Source organism: Anser anser, assembly GCF_964211835.1.
Source record: "Anser anser genome assembly, chromosome: 20".
Classification (NCBI taxonomy): Eukaryota; Metazoa; Chordata; class Aves; order Anseriformes; family Anatidae; genus Anser; species Anser anser.
This window is the reverse complement of record NC_139741.1, coordinates 4,363,811-4,384,278: the sequence shown is the minus strand read 5'-3', so window position 1 is coordinate 4,384,278 and position 20,468 is coordinate 4,363,811. Positions and strand designations below refer to the sequence as shown.

At 45.0% G+C, this 20,468-nt stretch overlaps 2 protein-coding genes across 2 annotated transcripts in view; one reads left to right on the top strand and one right to left on the bottom strand.

The window, feature by feature from the left end:
• The window catches only part of PIGL (phosphatidylinositol glycan anchor biosynthesis class L), a 61,268-nt gene extending 50,448 nt beyond the window's left edge, over positions 1 to 10,820 (top strand). Inside the window, exons 5-7 of the mRNA XM_083806466.1 lie at positions 4,239 to 4,270; positions 9,252 to 9,385; positions 10,209 to 10,820. Of these exons, the coding sequence (XP_083662592.1) occupies positions 4,239 to 4,270; positions 9,252 to 9,385; positions 10,209 to 10,307 (265 nt within the window). The 3' untranslated portion in view covers positions 10,308 to 10,820. The remainder of the gene's footprint in view (positions 1 to 4,238; positions 4,271 to 9,251; positions 9,386 to 10,208) is intronic.
• Positions 10,821 to 11,776: 956 nt separating this feature from the next.
• On the bottom strand, positions 11,777 to 15,198 carry CENPV (centromere protein V). Its single transcript, XM_083806471.1, has 5 exons — positions 14,913 to 15,198; positions 13,954 to 14,052; positions 13,048 to 13,117; positions 12,512 to 12,626; positions 11,777 to 12,151 (listed from the first exon to the last, which is right to left on the bottom strand). The coding sequence occupies exons 1-5, from the start codon at positions 15,161 to 15,163 to the stop codon at positions 12,027 to 12,029; spliced, it is 660 nt and encodes a 219-aa protein (XP_083662597.1). The 5' UTR covers positions 15,164 to 15,198; the 3' UTR covers positions 11,777 to 12,026.
• Positions 15,199 to 20,468: the final 5,270 nt, after the last annotated feature.

Sequence of the window (20,468 nt, the reverse complement as noted above, 5' to 3'; positions counted from 1 at the left end):
AGCAGCTGTAGCCCACGCACTTCAAATCAGTGACATCTCATTTATGTTTTCAAAGCAGACTGCAGTCTTGCATTTCCCTTGCCTTTTCCCAGAAAATCCTTTTTCCGAACTATTATTTGTTCCACCTTGGAAAAGGATTTCCCATGTCCCTGGTGTGTGTGTTTGGGATTGTTTAGGCCCTGGCAGAGTTTTAGGGTCTCTGCAAAATAAAGAGCAGTGTTGAAGAAATAACAGCTTCCAGTATCATATGTTTCTGTTTGTCCTTTGACAGTCCAGCTCACTCCTGGTGTTTGTTTTAATGGTCTTAATTGTCCTAAGTAATGGGGGAATTTATGAATGGTGGCTGGGATTGCACCCCACTGTGCTCATAAGGTCAGGGCAGAAATGTCCTCCCCTTTTTACCATCTGATTCTCTGTCCTTTCCCCTTGTGTGACCGCCCCGTGCCTGGCATACATTCTGTTGGTATCTAGCTGGGTATTTCCTCCTAGATTTTATCTCATTCCTTTGTCCCTGCTCCCTCCTTCCTTAATTTGACTTAGCTCCTTCACCCCAGTGCCCTTCAGTGATCTTGTTGAGAGCCATTAGGGTAAAGTTGAGCGCAGGGCATCCTATTGTTGGTAGTCAGCAGGGATTCCCCCCCCCCCCCCCCCCCCGAAGTATTTTTTTTCCAAAGAAACAGCCTCAAGGAATGCCCTTTCCAGCATCACTAGGCTGCTAGCAGCATGACTGGAGCAGTGACACTGCACATTCTTCTCCCAGACTGTTCAGGGACCAAAGCACAGAGCCAAAGAGAAGCTCTGTCAATTGGAAAATCTCTGAATCGCCACCTTTTTTTTCTGACTGGCAGAACCATCTTTTGCCGCTGCAGCACGCGTGAGTACGGAGTGCCTGAACAGTGTTTAAAAAGCTGCATGTTGTTACTTGGTGTATTTCAGGGTGCACGGAAAGGCAGCCAGAAAGTCCGGTTAGGGCGGGGGGAGGCGTTCCAGATAGTAAACACTCAACATCTGGCAAGTGTATCCCTCTCATGTCTCAGAGATTCCTAGGAGACTGACTGTTCTTCCTCTTTCACATCTGTTTCATCAGATTAATTGGGCAGATTAGAGGTTAGGATCTAAATGGAGCCCCAAGATAACTTCGAGATTGTCCATTCTTTTGCCATGCTTTTGAAAACTGCATTTCCCCACTGCTGTACACCATCCAGCACAGCATAGTGAAGGTTTTTTGCCTTTGTCACAGGAGACTAATTGGAGAGTGAAGTCATTGATTTCAGTGAACAATTTCTCCCTGAGGAGAACATCACCAAAACTGCAGTCCACCCACCAGGGCGTCAGTCCTGCTTCTACCCCGGAGGAGTTCTGCGTTCCCCAGCACTGAGGTCTCAGCTCCGTCTTGACTCCTTCCTTCTTGCCATCACGGGGAGGTACCAGTGGTCTGTACTTGGGAGCTAGCCCGCCCGCTTTGCCCGCAGCTTTCCTTGAGGTTGACTGAATAAAGACAGGGAATCTGGGAGCTGACTCAGCTCTGCAGTTTGCTGGAGGGGGGTCGTTGGACCATTGCAGTTTTTCTGCTGGGCAGACACAGGTAATAGCTACAGGCAGCAATAGCTTTCAGATAGCTACTGGTCCTGGACTGGGGAGCTGGGGCTGAGTCCTTGCAGTGCAGAGTTGGCGGGTGCCATCGCAGGTCGCACTGCCTCTTAGAGTTCATTGCAGAGGGTCTCAGTTCCCTTCAGACATGGGTCTGAAACCTCCTACAGGTGTAATGAAGGGGGTGCAGTGCGAGGTGTCCTGTAGTTGGCTGGTCTCTAGCACTTGGTGGGTGGGTGGGAACAAGCCACCTTAGATCACTTTGTATTTAAAAAGAAAAACAATTTATAAAAGGTCTGTCTGGAAAAAAAAAATAATGGAAAAAGCTCCAGAAAAAGAGCCTGTTTGTGTTTGACTTGTCGAGATTTTATGCCAAACTCTTTCATTTCACCCAAACCACAGCAAGTCCAATCTATAAAACAACATTCCCAAAATGGCAACAACAGACAGCTGCAACCTCTCCCCTACTTGGAAGCGTCCCATGGAGACAGCTCCAGCAGGGTGGAGATGGGAGCAAGAGATTGATTTGGGAGAGGATTGGCTAGTTTTATGAATGTGTGCAGGAGGAAGAGTTTTGTGTTGTGCTCTCTCTCTCTCTCTCTCTCTCTCTGCAACCACAGTTGTTGCCATCTCTAGCCTGAGAAATACAGATGAACAAGGCTGCAATTCCTCTGCATCTGGGTGGAGCCCATTCCCAGACCTCTGCACGGAGCCTTGCCGAGTATTGAAACATTTGGCTCAGGACTAAAAGGATAAGGAGAGAACCAGAGTTTCTCTGTGCCTGTTCTTCCAGATCAGTGTCATGTCTGCCTGGCTGTAGCATTAAGGACCTTTCAGTAACCAAATACTTTGTGTCTCTCTGAACCTTTATAGAAACACAAGCTCCTTAATTTTCTGCTGGATAAAAACTTTCCTTCTGTTGAAGATACCCTCTGCTCCTGCTGAAACTTTTCCATATGGACTGGGTCTCTCTTTGTTTCTGTTTCTAGTGGCCAGGGATAGTTATTATTTGTTCACTGGTCGAGCAGCTCTTCACAACCTTTATTTTGTTGTCAGTTAGTGCTTTGAAGTTCCCTCTATAGAACAGGTACTGGGACTTGGGATAGTTAGCCAAATTTCACAACCTCTCACTGCTTTCTCTCTTCAAGGTTGTTTTAAAAAGTTCCCACCCTGCTAGCTTTACCAAGTGCTGAATCACCTCTTTGGGTGGCCACATCCTCGCTGGGGGGAAAGAAGCCTCGAACAGAAGAGAAGAGCCGACATTAATGGAGATAACTTAAACCTTTCCTCCCAGCCCTGAAAAATTGCTGGCAATGTCTGAACAGTAGGGCTTGAGTAGTGGGGTAGAAGGTGGCCAAGTCAGTATTACAAGGCCATTGTTTAGTGTAAAATGGTATTGCTTGCAGATCTTTGGCTCTGGAGGAGAAGAGAGCATCAGCAGGAGAGTCTATTTAAGGCATATGTCTTCTGATTGCTGTTTGAGTTCTGTCATGACCTGCATTTCTGGCTTGACTTTTGCTTTGAATTGCTTTGGGTATTCATTACTCAGTGCTTCCTATTTTGTCTACGCCTGTGTAGCTAATCCTTTTCCTTGAACTTAACCAATAGCCAGAGATAATCCTAGTTTGAAAGTGACTAGAGAAACATAACAGTTTACATATAATGTATGTTTTATCCTGGTTGATTTACACATGAACTGTCACATTGTCCTTCGTTAAATACACCACTGTAAGATGATAACAATCTTTTTAAATATTACACAGGGTTAAATAATTTTCCTTTTTTTATTTCCTTTCTCTTTTTGGCAAATGTTCCATTGTTTGGATTTTTCTTCTTACGGAAGAGCAAGCCTGGGTGTGGGACAGCTCTGAGTGCCATCTGCTGGAGGCCTGCTTCCTCCCATCCCTGTGATGGGCCAAATTTGGAGGCAGTGCAAGTGGTGATGTAAGCCTAAGTGCTTTGAGGCCACAAACCACAGACTAGAACAGGAAAATCATGAGAATTAAAAAGGATTGAGGCTAACACCCTCAGACACTTTCAGCATATCAGGATCACTTGCTTACACTTCTTAATGGGAGTACCATCACTTTTCAAGCGTCCTGTGCTTGACCCCTCATTCTGTTTCCACAGAACACATTTTTATACAGAAACTTCCCAGGAAAAAGTAATGAAAAGATCAAAGTCTTAGTGAGCAACAAGTCAGAGCTTCTTGGATGTTCCAGTGCCAGCATGGGTTAGACAAAAGGAAGCCGGTCCCCAAGCAGGAACTGTCAGCTATGTCCCTGGGCAGTAAGCAAGGACTTTAAAGAGCAAATGCTCTCAGAGGTGAATAGCCTTTGGCAGCCTCCTACAGTTTCCCTTAGTACAACATGAGGCATTTGAGAGTGAATTGGATATATGGAAGTTATTTGTACTGTGTCCAAGCAGCCAGCATGAGAAAAGTAATGGCAGAATTGTGGGGAATGAGTCTTACCACTACCTGACATATGCATCTGGTGTCTGCTCCTGAACTTTCTTTTAAGATCAGCCATTGTAAATGTGTGTATTAAGAGAAAGGGATTAATTTAGCATACAGAGTTCATACCTGTAAAATCAGGATTTGAGTAACTTCATTGATTATTTACCTACGTTTATCTCTTCATTCACAGGTACCTGCATTCAGAGCAGAAGTTACCTGAAGGTACGTCACACAAAACATCCATGACCCTGCAGGCATTAAGCAACCTTTTACATGCATGTTCTGTCCAGGGTTTCATATGCCTAACTCAGCTCTATTTGAAATGCAAATGAAACCCACAGCTGAACCCTTCCTCGCTCTTTTATATCCCTGCAGCTTTTCACCAGCTCAGGCTCCTCCACAGTCACTTTGCTGTCCGGTTTGAGGAGTTGGTGTCTTTCCTGTCCTTTGGGGTTGTGTCAGTGGTGTGACTCAGTGTTTGCTCTATGTTTGTTGATGTCTTGCTTGAATATAAGTCCAAAATCAGTTTTAATTCTCTGCTAGTAACACGTTGCAGACCAAGGTCTAGTGGAGAGGGCTGGAGCCAGTATGGCACAAGGCCCTGACTGAATTCTCACTCTAGTCTCTTCAATTCCCCCATCTATGAAATGTGGGTATTAATGCCAACTTCTTTCCCAGGAAGTTCAATTTTTCAGCTTTGGGATGCAGCAAAGAGCTGCGTATGTGCTGTGTGCAGTAAGGAGAAGGAACAAGGAACTGCAGTGGTGGATGTCACTGCTGAATGTCAGGCCTTATCTAGACTGAACCAGCTTCATGCTCTGTTCGTGCTGGTTTGATAGGTGCACTGTGGTCCTGAATAGGCTGGATGGGCTGTGCATCAAATTGGTTCAGGTTTGAAACAGACCCACATATAGATAGCGTTTCCATCTCTCCAGCAGCATCAAGAAACTCCTGAAGCTATATGAAAGCCTTGCTGCTCTGATTACATCACATCTGACATGACCTACAAACGCCAAAGGAACGGGGAGCTCCCATGCTGCTGCTTACGCTAAGCCTTTCCAAATATAGTTCCAGTCTCATTGAAATTCCTGGTATTTATAATTTGATCTGGCAGGCGTGCAGGGCTGTGCATCAGAGGGGCTTAATGAAACAAGAGTGATGCTGGGATTGAGGCTGTCTGGATAGAGCCGAAAGGCATGTTCAGGCCATGGAAACGTCCTGCTCTCTTGTTGGTAAGAGGGAAGTATTTGCAGGTGAACCTGTGTAAGCCCACGTGATCTGGGAATCCAGAGAAAATCTCTCTGCAAATGCAAAAGCCAGCTAAGCCTTGCATTGCCTCACTGATATGCAAATGAGCACCCTAAATATCCTGCTTTGCTTTCTAATACCCTTAGCCAGCATAAAGACAACAGGCTTTTTATAATCTGTAATCAAGTTCTCCAGGCCAGGGGCGAGCACGTAGGCTTGTTTCAAGAAGACGAGACAGCTGCTGGATATGCATCCACCCCTACTGCTGGCCCTGTCCGGCTATAACCACCACTCTTTCAAAAGAATTGGTGTGCTAACGTCTGTCAGGAGCAGTACAAGCCTTTAGCACACACAGATCTGTTAATAATCTTCTCATTCTAGGCATACTTGCTGCATAAGTGATTTGGAAGTAGAAAGCCAAGCCAAACAGGCTTCAGGCTTCATGCACTTCTATTCTAGGCCTAATCCACCAGCTATATTGATCTTGCCCTTTCTGCCAACCTAGAGAGGTTGTATTACACTGTTAATCCCATCCTGCCCAGGTCACAGGCACAACAGGCTCCGAAAAGCTTCACCTGCTGGTGTCACAGGAGTGGACTCATCAATGGCAGCACTTCTCTTACCCTGGTTGGCAGGGAGCAGCCTGTTTCTCTGAACCCTTTTCCATCTCTCGCTGGACTGTACATTCCTTCCCTGCCTCATTTCATCTCACGTTCTCATGCAGAGCAGCCTTTGCTGTCAGCATGTGCAGATCCTTGTCATATCACTAGCACAGATGACTCTCACGGTGCCTGTCATTTTGTGCAGCTTGAATGCCCATTGCTTTGCCTGGCTGGCTGATGGGGGCCCAGAAAGCCAGACTGATCAATTCCAAGTTCACTTCCAGTTGTTTTGGGGCCTTACTGCTGAGCTTTGGGGAACTGAAGTGGGCAGTTGCTGCGTGCATTAGTATTTCTTGGGGAAAAAATGGTGAGGAAGGAGAGCGCAGAGAGGACAGAGCTCTGTTTAACAGAGCAGCCCAGGCTTAAAAATTGGTGGTGGATAACCCTACACCAGGCCTTGCAAACTGGAATTCATGAGGCATTGCCAGGGTCCAAGAAAGGCAAGACCCCTTGCACCATGTTTGCTCTAATTCTGTCCTCCCCGCTTAAAGACTAAAATGCAAGCAGGTAGGAATGCCGACTACGAGAGCAAGAGGATCAGCATCAGTGCCTTTCCTCTGCTGAGCCATAGTGCAGCACCAAAACAACTCCTCTCTGAAACTACACACTGAGCAGAGGCGGCTGCTGGGCAGCCCTGAGGATCTCTGCAGTGATGGGAGAGAGCAGTCTCTGCCACAGCCCTACTGGTGGCACATCACCAGGTTCGGTTTCTCCTAGGTCTGTGTACAGCAGGCACACAACCTACAAGCCTTACACGTGTGAGTATTGGCACATTAGGGTAAAAAGAGGACAAGTTTGCTACTTGGAAGCAAGAAGAGTCTTTAGTGAGCGCCTAAGAGCTGCCAGGGCACTTCTGTGTGCAGCAGCAACACATTTCTGACTGCAGAGCATCCTTCACAGCAGCAAGCTGGATCCTCGTGGCAACTCACGTGTCAAGGCGGAGCGCAGCAGGAGGTCAGGAAGCAGCCCAGGCTGTGCAGGTCACACACTGCCTGCGCTCCTGCACGTCCCAGGACTCGCTGCAGGGAGCTTGGCACCGCCACCGGCCCTTCCAGATGGCGTCGCACAGCTGCTGCTCTGCAGGGACGGAGATGATGACCTTGCAAGGGCCGGACGGCTGAGGCCACAGCAGGGAGCAGCGCTGACACAGATAAGGCAGGAGGGCAGAGGGGTGCCAAAAGCGAGCCAAGCCCGGGCAGCCCGGTGCCTGCTCGCAGCTGCCGCACACCGCCATCTCCCGGCAGCCCGGGGCTGCAGCAGCTGCTGGGGGGCTGCAGGAAGGTTTTCCTCCGGTTCCTGGCACGGCACTGGCTAGTAGTGTTGGAGTCTGGCAGTATGGAAGTGCCAGTGATGTCCTGGGACTCCTCTGACCCTGCCCCTTAGTGCCCAGAGCAGGAGAAAAGCGCTCTACTTTGAGTGCCTGCTCTGCTGCATCCAGCCTGCTGGGGACTCGTGGTCTAGGATCAGTCCAAAAAGAGGACCGGAAGGGGAACGTGGTCCTGGAACCCTCCGTGGTGCTGGGGAAAAAAAAGTCACCAGTTTTGCTTTTGTGAGTGGGAAAGGCTGTTCGAAAGCAAGGACAAATTGTGTATCGTTCTTCTGAAGGAGAGAGAAGAAAGGAATTGAAGGACTGGGAGATGTGCTGGAGGGAGTCGATGAGGGCTGCCCTGTCCTGCTATTGCAGGCTTTGGCCGGAATAAAAGCAAAGCTTGTCACTGCAGCAAAGTGAGTTAGTGTCACTGAGAAGAGGCAGGGGGGGCACAAATTAATCGCGAGGGGATCTGTGGGGGTTTATCCCGTGTACGCTGTCTGCTCCTGGGTGCAGTGTGCCACAGGCCCCTGCCTGGGAGAGGAGTGATGCTGGTGGGGTATCTTTGATTACCATGCTCTACCACTGAGACCTTTGGTAGCTTCTTCCCTTGTGTCTCCAGGAAATTCATTCACCATAAAAGCAGTAAGTTTTGTTTTCCTATCTTGTTCTTTGTAAAGGCTAAACTGCAGGATCTACCAAACATCCAAAGGAGGGAGGTTAGCAGCACGTCGACTGTTCAGACCCTCCTGGGATAAGATCCTTGAGCAGAAGCAGATCTGCACACACATCTCCTAGCAAAGGCACCATCACCTCTCTCAAAAAAACACCTTGCATAATTATTCTTCTAGAAGATTTTTGCTTCTGCCCCTGTCCTGGATAATCTTCTCCCTTAAGGTGACACAAGCTGTGCCTACATTTTAGAGCCCAGAGGGATTTGAGCACCGCCAATGCGCGCTGTTCTTGGGACGTAACAGCTTAAGCAGTATTGGATGTGAGCATAGGCTCCCGCTGAAATGGCCCATTAGGCAGCCTTTGTAGCAATTCAGCATTGTTCTTTGTCTCCTTTGTATAATTTCATTGTTGAAGGGCACGCTGAAAAAAATCTCATTGCAAATCTAATTGCACATCTGACCACCTGTGTAAACTGTGACTTTGGTTTCTTCTGTCTTTAACGTCTGAAGTGTGGAGCATAATGACAGCAGCCTCTGAGCCCCTAAGAAATCCCAAAGCAGCTCCTTCCCTCAAGAGCTGCAGGCTCCTAATGATACCATCAGTAGCTCTTAGCTCATCAGTGAAGACAATTTAGCCATGGTTCAAAAAGAAAAACAAACAAAACAATTTTTGAGTTCAAGAGGCTCTTTAAAAGAAAAAAATAAAAGTAAATGTCAGTAGAATTTTTATATACATTCCCTTAATCTGCTTCAGCACAAACATCTGAACAATGTATCCTGGAATTCTGTTAAACTGTAACTGCCTGCCTGAGTTAATATTTGATACAGTAATTCCTGAGTCTTGTAAATATTTTTTTCTGTAGCTAAGAATTGGAGTAGAAAGAGGAAATGCCATTTTTGTCAATGAACCAGAGGCAGTTATTTTAAATTTTCATTATAAGATACAGTACCAGCATTCAGAAAGCCATCCTGTACTTTTTCCTTGAAGCCTAAATATGTAGTAATTTAAATTATATGTAATAATAATATGTAATACGTAGTAATTTAAATTATAAGCAAAAAACCACTCTGCTCTTCAGAGCTAGCTTTGCCTTTCACAGACCACAAATACAAATGGTCATGGACACAGACTCCGCACAACCCTGGCAGAAGCTTGAGTAGCATTTGCTCCCCTTTTATGCAGAAAGGATCTGTATTACCAGCAACACAGAGGAGCCTGCAAAGGCCTGCTGAGCCCGGAGAGATGAGCGCCTTACGATGAGCACAACAGTATCATTGTTTTGAAATATTTCTCCTCTTTCTCTGTCTAGGGTGCCGTGTGCTTGTACTTGAGTCAGTAAATCTGTTCCGAAAGTACCTCTCGGTCCTGGATGTCCCCCTGTCCTGCCTCCTGCCCAGCGATGCGCTCTTCATACTCACGGAGGAGGAGACTGAGCAAGCCAGGGTGAGATGCTTGATACCTGCTTAGCCTGTTTGAATAGCTCATCATCATTGTGAAGGCTTTAGTCAGAAGTGTTGTATTCACAGGGAACTTCACAAATAATTACATACATGGATTATAAATGTCATTAGTGAATAATCTTCAGTGATTTGTGAAACGCAAAAGGACAAGACGGGTTGCTTCAAGTGCTGTGTAGATCGCAGGACAGGGCCGAGCAGATTTACAGCTCAGAGATCTTCAGTGCACTGAGTTTTACGCTGGGTCCAGGATGTAAGATGTAGGGAAACTTACCTGCTTTTTGTGGCTGCTAAAAGCCAGTGTTATGTATGGAAATTGCTCTGATAAGGGTGACGTTATTCCCTTGTGGTTTTTGTTTCTGAAACCTGAACTTTTTAAGCTGGTGCGCTATAAATAGATTAAGTTTCAGCTGGCAGCTTATGATCGGAAGCAGCACACTGTGTGTTCTCAGATGCACACCTATCACGTTTCTGCTTCCCCAGCATGTGAACACCCAGGCATGAGATACCATGTAGGGAGCAAGAGTTACAGGACAAAACTGTCACAGCACCAATCTGCAGCTGATAACATCCTTTCTAGCAGGACCTCTCTGGACACTAGGCAGCACACCAGCTACTCAGGGGCAGACAGGCCTCTCCCTGCCCTTTGGCCTCAGAGCAGGCAGCGTTCTGCCTCTTAAAACTTCCCTGCTCACTGAAATCAGCTGTCCTGTAAATTGGCAGTGAACTTGACAGGAGGCTTTGAAAACTGCCCTCACATTAGGTCAGGAATGTTTTTGTAATGGTTTCTCAACTATTTGTCCTTCTAGAGAGCCATGCGGTGTCATCGCAGCCAGCTGCTCTGGTTTCGCCGTGTCTATATGCTTTTCTCACGTTATATGGTGATCAATTCACTCCGTCTTCTGTAAAAGACGACGCTCACAACTTCAAGAGTGAAAGAATGAGCCAAAAAAGACTGTGCCAGGACAACCACTGGAGGAAACTCAACTGTTACATACTCAGGAGGACAGGATTCTCTCTATGTAGCATTCTTTCAGACTACAAAAAACAGTTTGTATAAACTTTCTCCTGAATCTGCTGTCACCTGATACATTGAGATGAAGCAGGTTTAACAGCTGCTCTATTTTCTCACTGCAGAAGCTTAAATATGATAAGAAATTTGAATTAACCTAGTTAAGATTCAAATGCAGGAGTATTCTGCATTAGAGAAGATATAGCACACACTGTTTTTCCCCAGGAAGATACAGCTGCAAAGATGGCTGGGAACTTTTCCTCTTGGTGCTTTTGTAAAATCCAAATATCGGGAGAGACTTTTCTATCATGCTATCTCCACAGGTAAAACCAGAACCACAAGACCTGTCTTACTCAGTCAGAACTTCAAAAAGCCAAAGCTTATGAATAAAGCATCAGAAATTACTCAATTTTCTCTAATTGCACTCATAAAGCTGCTACTGCTTCTTTCAGACACATTGTGTTGCAGGCTCTTCCTTCCCAGAGTTTCCCTCACAAAACATGAGCATTTCTTCTTGCTTCAGAACATGGGGCTTGAGATCAACTCAGAAAAGTTTCAACATGATGTAAGAATGAGTTGCAAGAGACCTTTTGTAGAACATATATGGAGATATAAAAATTGCAAGAGATGTTTCAAAAGCAGTTCAACTTACCTAAAAGACAACTGCAAGATCCTCTCCCTTCATGTTAAAAGGTAAGTGAAGGAGAAATCAGTTTTCAGTGATGTAATTCCTTAGATTATAGAGAGATTTTACTAGTGATTTGGGATTCTATGTATAGCAAAGTCAGCAATGCTTCACATTTCTGTAGGCCTTTGCACTCATTAATGTAGGCTCATATCTGCAGGAGGCATCTTCCGTGCATCTGCACTGCTAGCCATTGCATAGTCAAGATTAGAGCCCAGATTGCAGATCCTGATCTGTTGCTGTGAGCGCATCCCCCTCCTCCTGCTGAAGACAACAGGTGAGCTCCTGGTTGTACTAAAGCCTGTGTCCATTGTTATAAGAGTTTGACATTGATGAATTATGTGCCCTGGCCCTGAGTCAGTGCCTAAGCATATCCCTACTCAGCCTTAAAACCATGAGCGAGTCCAGGCTTAAGCAAAACAGTACTTAATCACACGACTAACATCAGTGGTCCCTCTGTGGCACACAGCTAAGCACCTGTATAAATGCTTTACAGAACTTGGGCCTAGTAAGCTCTTTCTAATCCCCTTTAACTCTAAATCTTTGTAAATTCATTCAGGTCAATCGAGAAAAAATGGTGTAAGCTAGTGTTATGTTCTAAGCAAGAGATTATCTTACGTAGGACATTTTGATAAGCCAGACTTGAAACACAGGAAATACGCATACAAACCAAGACTAGATTTTTTTTTAAACTTTGTTCTGTTTATTTTGATTTAAACTTTACCATAGCTAAAGGCAAACTACCAAAATACCACCCCTGGGGTAGTTTATGGAACAGAGGTAGTTTGAAAACTGAAAATCACAAATGAATGGGACAGGCAGCATAGAAAGATTTACTTAAGAAACAAAAAACAGGTAACATCACCACCCAGGAAAGCCCAAGCTACGTTTCCGTGGCAGTGCTCCAAGTTCAGCTGCTGGAAGGGTCTGTCAGGGTTTTGACATGTCTCTGATGGTCTTATGTTCCTTCACTGCCTTCTCCCATTCCTTGCCATTGATATCCTCCGTAACAATGCTGTGCACGGTGCCTTCATCCAGACAATGGGGAGCTATTCCTGAAGAGAGAGTACATAGAAACCTGCTTTTCATGGCTAAAGAGCGGGAGATGCCTGCATGGCTGCACTCTGTGCATGGGGCATCTCAGGGACTGACAGTTAATGCTGTCAGTCTAGCTATGCTGTAAGGCTGAGAGAAATGTCATGGACAGGAGCCCACAAATCATAGGTGAGACTTTCTTATGGAGCAGCTGCAGGTTCAGGCTGCAGTTCTAGATGTTTATCAATTGAGGAAAAATCTCTGAAGGCCCATGCCTGCTCACTGCTGTCACGTTAGTAGCCAATGGAGTCTTCATCCAAGCTTTGCTTGGAGGTTAACTTTGGTTACCGCAGTTTGCCAGGTTTACTGTTTCTACCTACCATAACCATCGGGATTAGAGCGAGGAGTATAAAAGCTCTGTACACCACAGGTCTTGCAGAATGTGTGCTGGGCACGATGTGTGTTGAAGGTGTATGTTGTCAAATTATCAGCACCCTAAGCAGAAACAAAAAGCAATATAGGTTTTCCACATAAATAGATTAATTACTTTCTATGGGTTTGTAGCTAAAAATGTAAAACTAAAAATACCACCTTCTTCTTGACTTTACTTGAGATACAGAATTTTGCATTCATGCTCCATTCCTGAACCCCTGTGCTTTGTGTATACACATGGCCATCCTGGTCAAGGCTCAGAACTCCAAGAGCTTTAATGTCAGCTCAGTAAATAAGATGCACTAACACACTCATGGCAAACAGCATAAAATCCATATATTTTTCCCCAGTCAGCCAAAGGCAAATTTAGGACAAGAAAACTGGCTGCCACTTGCATCTTTGAGGATAATACTGGATTAGATGGATTAGATAGTTTCTTTCTGCTAGTGTTCATGGCCATGTTCTTACTGCAATCTTACTCTACCTTCAGCAACTTGAAACGCGAAGCTGGGACAATGAAGTGTCTGTTCTGTTTCTTTGTGCAAATGCTGCAGCTGTAAAAGAAAGAGAAGACCTTTCTAGAAGCAGCAGACAAGTTGTAGCACAGCAATCAGATCTAGCTCAGACCTCTCGACAACTGAAATTCCACTGACAGCTAAAACGGCTCCTTGTTGGCATCAGAGGTAAGTGGCAAAAGTGGACTCGTGGTAGCAGCATTTGGCTAAGCATGCCCATGGAACAGACTAACCCTACGCAGGTAAACCAATAGGGTATTTGCTCAGAGCAAACATTATATGCTATTTTTATTCACATATGCAATTCTCAATAGACATATCAAGGACGAACTGTAGCCCCAAGAAATCCATTTAATCTTTTATACCAGAGTTTGCCAACTTCGCCAACATTAATTATCTTGCAAACATGGAAGTGAGATGCAGAGCCTACTTGTGAGCTGGATGCAAACTAATTGCAGGCGAGGGGGGGAATCACTGCTGAAATCAGACACTGTTGTAGTTTGAAGCACATGTGGTCAGAAATGTAATGTTCACTTGAGAAGACCAAGTTAAAAAAAGGATTGATGTGCTTTGAGTACGCTGTACTTAGAGGAAACATAAAGCAGATGGCTGAGCACCTGTAGTCATCAGATCTTCCCCAACACTTTCTGCATGAGCATGGATGTGAGACCTGAAGTCCAGCCCCACAGATGCAGCATCTGAAATCTCCAGCACTGATCCCATATTGGATCAGGACATAATTAGGCATCTACTCTATGGAAACAGATCAGAGGATGTTCTGCAGTTGTTTTATGTTGTTTTTGCTGTAAAGCATTGATTGGAAAAGCGTATGAGCTTGGATTCATCTATGAGAATAGGGAACCAAAAAAACTCACTTGCAGTTAAAAACATGCAGATCTGCTGAAGCCCAGACTTCAAAGCGGATGGCTCCGCAGTGACAGCCTCCTGTGTGTTTGACCAAACCTCTGTATTCACTGGAGAGAGAAGCAACAGAGAGGTTATGTAAGCATGCAATTTTTGATGGCCTACTAAGTTATTCAATTCTGCTTTGAGCACTTGCAGAACAACTGAAAATGTATCCACTCAAATGCATTTAAATAAAAAGCTCCAGAGTGAGGTAGAGAATGGTTTTTTGCCCTCTGCAGCAATTGCATTTCTGGTTTAATTAAAACAGCAAAAAGAAAAGGAAAGAACTACAGTTCAAGTAGAGTACACTCTGCCTACAATACAGAACGTGTGCTCCCCTGCCACAGTCCAGGTCAAAATGCTGACCTCAGCTGCAGCACAATCAGCAATGCATGGAAACGAGCGGTATTATCACAAGACAGCCCTCTTGGAACTGGGAAAGGAATTTTCCCCTGTTTTTTCCACAACTGCTCCGGTACCACTAATACTCTGCCATTTAAAAGCTGGGAACAGCAGAAACCAGTCGGCTCCCATAGCGTTTCAAACACGTTTTGTATTTTGATTGCAGAGGAACTTCATGGAATCAAGGAATCTCCGAGCTTGTGCTTCTCCCTCTCCCCTAGGGCGCCTCCATAGTAACTCGGCAACACGAACGTGCCAGGTCAAACGCCAGCTACAGAGGAAAACCCTTTGCCTTTCAAATTTTCCTTTCAAAGCCAGCCGCTGGTGGTAGCCTGGTGATGATGTGCTGTGCTCCGCAACGGCAGCGCAGGGGTGGAGATTTGGGAGGTGAGCCTCGCACAGCCCCAAGGGCATTTGTGAAAGCAGGGCCCCGAGGCTCTGCAGACTTCACAGGACACCCGCTTTTTGCAAGGGGGATCCCCCTGCCCAGCAGCTCTCCGTGCCGCCCGGCCCCCTACTCACTCACAAGGCGTCCAGCAGCAGCCGCGCCGCCTCCTCGCAGCTCAGCCGGTGCCGCTCACGGAAGGCGGCCCAGCGCCCGCTCTGCGCCCCCAGATCGAAGGCATCGGACCCGGGGGGCACCTCCTTCTCCCCGGGCCCTGCCCGGGAGCCTCCGGCCTTCTTCCCTCGCCCCCCGCGGCTCCCGGCCCCGGGGGAGGCGGCGGCGACGCTGCCCCTCCGGGACCGCCGCGCCCGGCCCGCCGCGGCTCGCCCCATGCGGCCCGCGGCCCGGCTGAGGCGCGGCCGCCAGGGGGCAGCCGAGGAAAGGCCCAGCTGAGGGGGCAGGGGCGGCGGGCGGACAAAGTCCCTCGCGGCGCCGTAGGTCCGAGCCCCAGGGTGCTCCCTCTTGCCTCAGTGAATATTGCGAGGTGAAGATTCACAGAGCGGCAGGGTGTCGAGCTCAGTGTGCCTGCTGGCTCGTAGAATACCCTGTAGTGGTAGGAATGCCAGTTATTCACAAGCGATAGCGTGAGGTTTTGCCTTTAATTAGAAACATAATGTGCCTCACCTCATGTATTCAGGTGTTTTGCACATCTGAGGTGCTATTAAAACTATGTGGCTTCACATCTCTGCAATGCACCCACCGTCGATTAAAAACAAGGCTGCTATTTAACAGTGCTCCAGTGTATCAGTATGCACCTTTGGAAGAACGTTCGTTGAGTCCCTGTCCTTCCTTGAGGTTTGAAATCATTACAGCAGCCTCACAGAGAAACAGATTTTAACCTGAATCCCACTAGACAACTTTTCAGAAATTCCGTCACCAGAGTCTTTAAGTTAAAAAAGAAAATGTTCAAGATAGTACAGACCTTAAAACAAAACAAAGAAAAAACAACAACAACAACCACTTCTGAAAGCACCTCTTTATTGGTAAATAACCTAGAAAAGATTATTGCACACTTGTAGGATAAAGCTACTTCTCAGGTAAAATTGTTCAGTGCAGGGGAGAAGTGTAAAACTTGTTGGCATTCAGTTTGCATTTGGTAGGAAAAATAAAATCACTCTAAGGCTGAATGCCCAGTGCTGCACGAGTGGAAGTTTATTTTGTCTGAGTTACAATCAATAACTTGTATTTTCAACAGTTCTTTATGTCTTGCTCTTCTCAAGATGAGGAACAGGGAAAGATGTAAACAAGAGAGCTGCCAGTTTGGTATGGGGCAGAAGGTCCTGTCTTGTCCACGAAGACAGCAAAGCAACTGGACGATGATGAAGCAACCATCAGCACTCTCTGATCTGGAAAACAGCTTTAAAAACACACGACTACAGTGTGTAGGCTGCCTCCTTAGATGGCACATACCAGGACTCGAATAACAATCCTGTGGCTCAGCACATCCCTTCTCTGATGATAGGAAGGATTACTGTGTTACAATTTCCTGTTATTCCTCATGTGAACCTCTGTACTCACTATTCATCCTAATGGAACCATTTTAAATACACTGTACGTGACAAGCTCTCGTCCATGCCAGCATGTTCATCTGTAGCTCCTGATCTGAGCCACTCCCAGACCTCCTTTAGTCACGCTAGATTTCATGTTAGTCACCTTATATTTTGGGAGGAAAAGTCACTGAGATGAAACTGGAGATCGTGAGCTGAAACTGACTCTGTGTAGTTTGCACCATGGCTTCATCTGCCTGCAGTGCGGGGCAAGGCCCGCAGCAGTTGCAGGTTTCAGTGTACCATGCTCTGTCCTCTGAAAACAGGGCCTGCACTGAACTGAAAGGCAGAGCATATTTTAGGAGCTGATCAAATGGCCTCCTGTCTGCAGGATGAGCAAATACTAAAATTTGTCCGCTCTGAAAAAGCAGTTCCTGTGTGAAAACCGGAGTGAGTGTGTAATGAGTCTGTGTAATATATGCAAATATGTCGCTCTCAGCTCACCTCCACTAGTTCACCCCATTTTAAATGTAGAAGGCATTTTGAGAAGGCAAATTCTGTTTCAAGAAAAAGAACTGCAAGACAAAACTGGACGAGCAAAATGCAGTCTTGTTTCAGAAAGTTATAGACAAAATACTCTTTCTACTTCTTCATTTGTTTCATGTTTTATTACAAAGAACTCTTAAAGCTCAAAATTGGGTGTCACATAAATAAACAATACAAGAGCTTTTTAGTAGGTCTCTGGCTGATGATAAATTTCACTGGTATTCTGATTGCAAGTCCTAAATTATAGTCATTGCATGTTGTATTGTCAGTATACATGGGTGTTGGGCATTGCTCAGTGTTCAAAGAGTTAACAGCTTTCACTAGGATATTGATTACTTCCAAACCTGATGCAAGGCTTGCCAAACTTTAGTAGAAATAAGTAGCTTGATGAAGAATGTTTTGTTCTCAAGCTTCTGAGACAAAGTGGAAGAAGAAGAATTATTCAGAAGGAGGATGGGAAAGACAAGAGGAAGAAAAGTCTGGTAAATCACTTGTCTCTTTAGGTGTATTGTGATATTCAAAGTTCAACAGCTGACGTGTTTCAGTGTTAAAGTACATAGGTGCTTTTCTGTGCCATCCAGCTCTGCTTGTATAACAATGACTCAGCTATGTAGACCTGGCTTGCAGCCTGCACCGAGATTCTGTCTGTGAGGGCATTTTCACAGCAAAAGCAGCACTAAAAGCACCTACATGTTTGTGGGTTTGAGGTAAATTAGGAGCTGTGGATGCTTTTCATCTAACAAGCAGGGAACTAGAAGTAGTTTATAGCTAGCACCATATTTAAAAGAACTAAGGTAGTTAGTACCACGTAGTTTGTACAGAGAGAAAAATATCAATGCTTGGATTTTAGTCTCGATATTATGAAAGGGGAAGCTTTCTGGCCATTCTCCTTACCATCGAGGGATCCAAGCTGGATCTGAAGACAAAGGGGCTGATGGAGGAAGGCTGTTCAGAATGGCCTTGACAATACTTGGTTTTGTTTACTGTTAGAGAGTCTTAATTGAAACATATAATTATTAACAGCATTGTAGAATTATTCCTTCTATCTTTCTGTTTTTTCAAGATGCTTCTCTGCTATACTGCTGAAAATCGTCACCCCAGAAACCACATGCTCAAGCAGCTCAGACACAGCAGAGAGAACTTGAACAAAGAGAGCTCCTTCAACTGCAGTGCAGTTTGGATCGGATCCAAGAGACTCCTAAGCAGGAGATAGACTGCAAAGACGCAGACATGTAATTTTTAGAATAGACCTAGTTATTGTTGCTTTCACTGGCATAACGTGCAGGCACAAACCTGTGATTTTAGGCTGATGGTGTATTTATAAGATGCCCTTCAAAAGTCTCCTTACATCAGAAGCATGTGAATTGACACGTTTCCCTGGGTTATTTAGACCTACAGAGAAGGACGCACCCAAACATGTTCATGGTGGCAGCACAGATCTGAAAGCAAAGCTGTATCCATGTGTCTTGCAGTCAAACTGTGCTTTAAACAAAGAAACAAATGACTATTGCCCATTTCCCCTGTTTTATTACAAATGTAGCTATTTGTTTTTCTTAAGTTTTCAGCTCCTGAAGTTGGTAGCTTGTTGAGGACTTTGTTTATTAAGGTATTTTTAGCATAAGGCTTAAAAAAACAAAACTCGGAGAGTTGTCTTTTTTTGGTAATCTCAATATTACAGTCAATCTTACCGTACTTTTGAATCTGTGACTCGTTATTTTTGTAACCCTTGAGCTTGGCAGTACAAGGACAAGCAGTAACATGCCACAGCTCTATTTGCCTTAAGGCTGGAACTTCACCAGACTGGGCCTTATTGCAGCGTTACAGGTTTAGGGAGAAAATATTTATCTCCATAAGCATAAATAGGTAAATATAATTATACTGCGTCATATGCAGTGAAAGAGACCTGACGTAGGTATGAGTAATATTATGAGGTAGAAAAATACGTTGTATTTCCTGGTGGCAAATAGCCCTGTTTTTATTTGAACTAAGGAAAAGTACTGAACTTGCTACTCCTACTCAAATCCTCTGATTTGCTGGCTGTCCCAAGTTAAACCCTTGTAGCTAAAGATAAACAGATTGCTTCATTTGACATTGCTCACGTCGAAATGCTATGCTGTTGCTAGGGCATTAGTGTACATAAAAACAGACCTAGGAGTGTACATAAAAAACAGACATTGTGTTCTAGAATGTACAAATTCATTGGAAACATTTCTCTGACCCCAGGTTCTTCTCTTCTGAAAGCAGGTTATTTTATACTACTGCCCAGTGACCTACTTTTGAAACCACTCAGCAAGAAATATGTGTCCCCAAAGGCAGGCCCCATACCCTGGCAGAGGCTGGAACCACCTGTGCAGTCAGGCCAGTCACAAGATACGGATTTCTGCTTTTTCAGGTTTGCCTTTATTTATATGCAGTCCACAGTCAGCTGCTTGCTGATTCTTACTCATCTAGAACTACTGAAGGAAGGGCAGTATATATGCTAAATACTTGTGCTTTGAATAACCACAACAGTAACAGTACACCATTTAAGAACAAACATGTCTCCTCTGTATCAAGCTTGGGTAGTAAAATATTTTCTGAAGAAATTCTGAGGTAATGCTGAAATTCAGTAAAATTAAGTCATGAGAATGTTACTATCAGCTTGGGAGATTGTTCTGTACACATAATGTGTGAAAATGAGGCAGAATCTGGCCTGCAATGTATAAAAATTGCATTACGACTTCAAAAAAAAAGTACCTTTCAGCCTGATGATAAAATATCATCAAAGTACAATAACAAATCTGTGCAGATAGGAATTGTGTATCTGTCAGTGTACATGGATTTACCACAGAGAAAAAGCCAAGGAACAGGAAAAGAGATGTTTAAGATCTCTGTATTGTCCCAGAAACAAAAGAGGTGGGGTTTGTACAGGCATGTAGATGTCTATCCCAGCTTAATAGTTAGGAGAATTAAACAAATCCAATCAGTGGAGGCTGAAAAATGCTAACGATTGCTTGCATAGAGTAGCTTGCCAGCAGGCTATGGAGATTAGTTTAATTCTGCTAGGCCTTGGAGTTGTGCAGACAAAGCCAAGCTCTTTTGTTTATCTCTTTTGACAGAGGGATACCTGAGGAAAATAACGAGGCTTTTTGCATGGAACTGACAAATACAATCCACTGTTTTTTCTAAACAGAGCCTACATTCAATGGCAGCATTTTGCTGCCTGTGCTTGCCTTGGGTAATGTCATTTCCTTGACGAATGACTTTCAGGAGCCGTTGTTAACAACGTATTTAAAGAACTGCCTGTGGTAGAGCCATCTTGCTGGGATTTTATTCTTATCTGTTGATTTGAATATTTAACCAGAAAACAAACAACTGCTTTCACAAGCAGTTTAGTCATAGGCTTGAGCCATACTTAGAAAAAACAGAGGAGGGAAGGGCTCCAGTATTTTCTGGAAATACACAGTGAAATCCTTAATGCAAGCCTGATGTGCACAAACACAGTTCAAGGCTTCAAGATTAGCCTGTGGTTAATCTCCAGTTTAGCAGACGTGGCCTTTCACAATTGTAAATATTACTTTTAGTTCCTCTCAGGGCTCCGAGGTATTATTTGGCTGCTCTGTAT

Coding starts and splice junctions, on each gene's coding strand:
- CENPV (XM_083806471.1), bottom strand. CDS start 15,163: ATGGGGCGAGCCGCGGCGGGCCGGGCGCGGCGGTCCCGGAGGGGCAGC. Junction 14,053..14,912: donor CGGCTGCTGCTGGACGCCTT/GTGAGTGAGTAG, acceptor TTCTCTCTCCAG/TGAATACAGAGGTTTGGTCA. Junction 13,118..13,953: donor CTGCATGTTTTTAACTGCAA/GTGAGTTTTTTT, acceptor TTTCTTTTACAG/CTGCAGCATTTGCACAAAGA.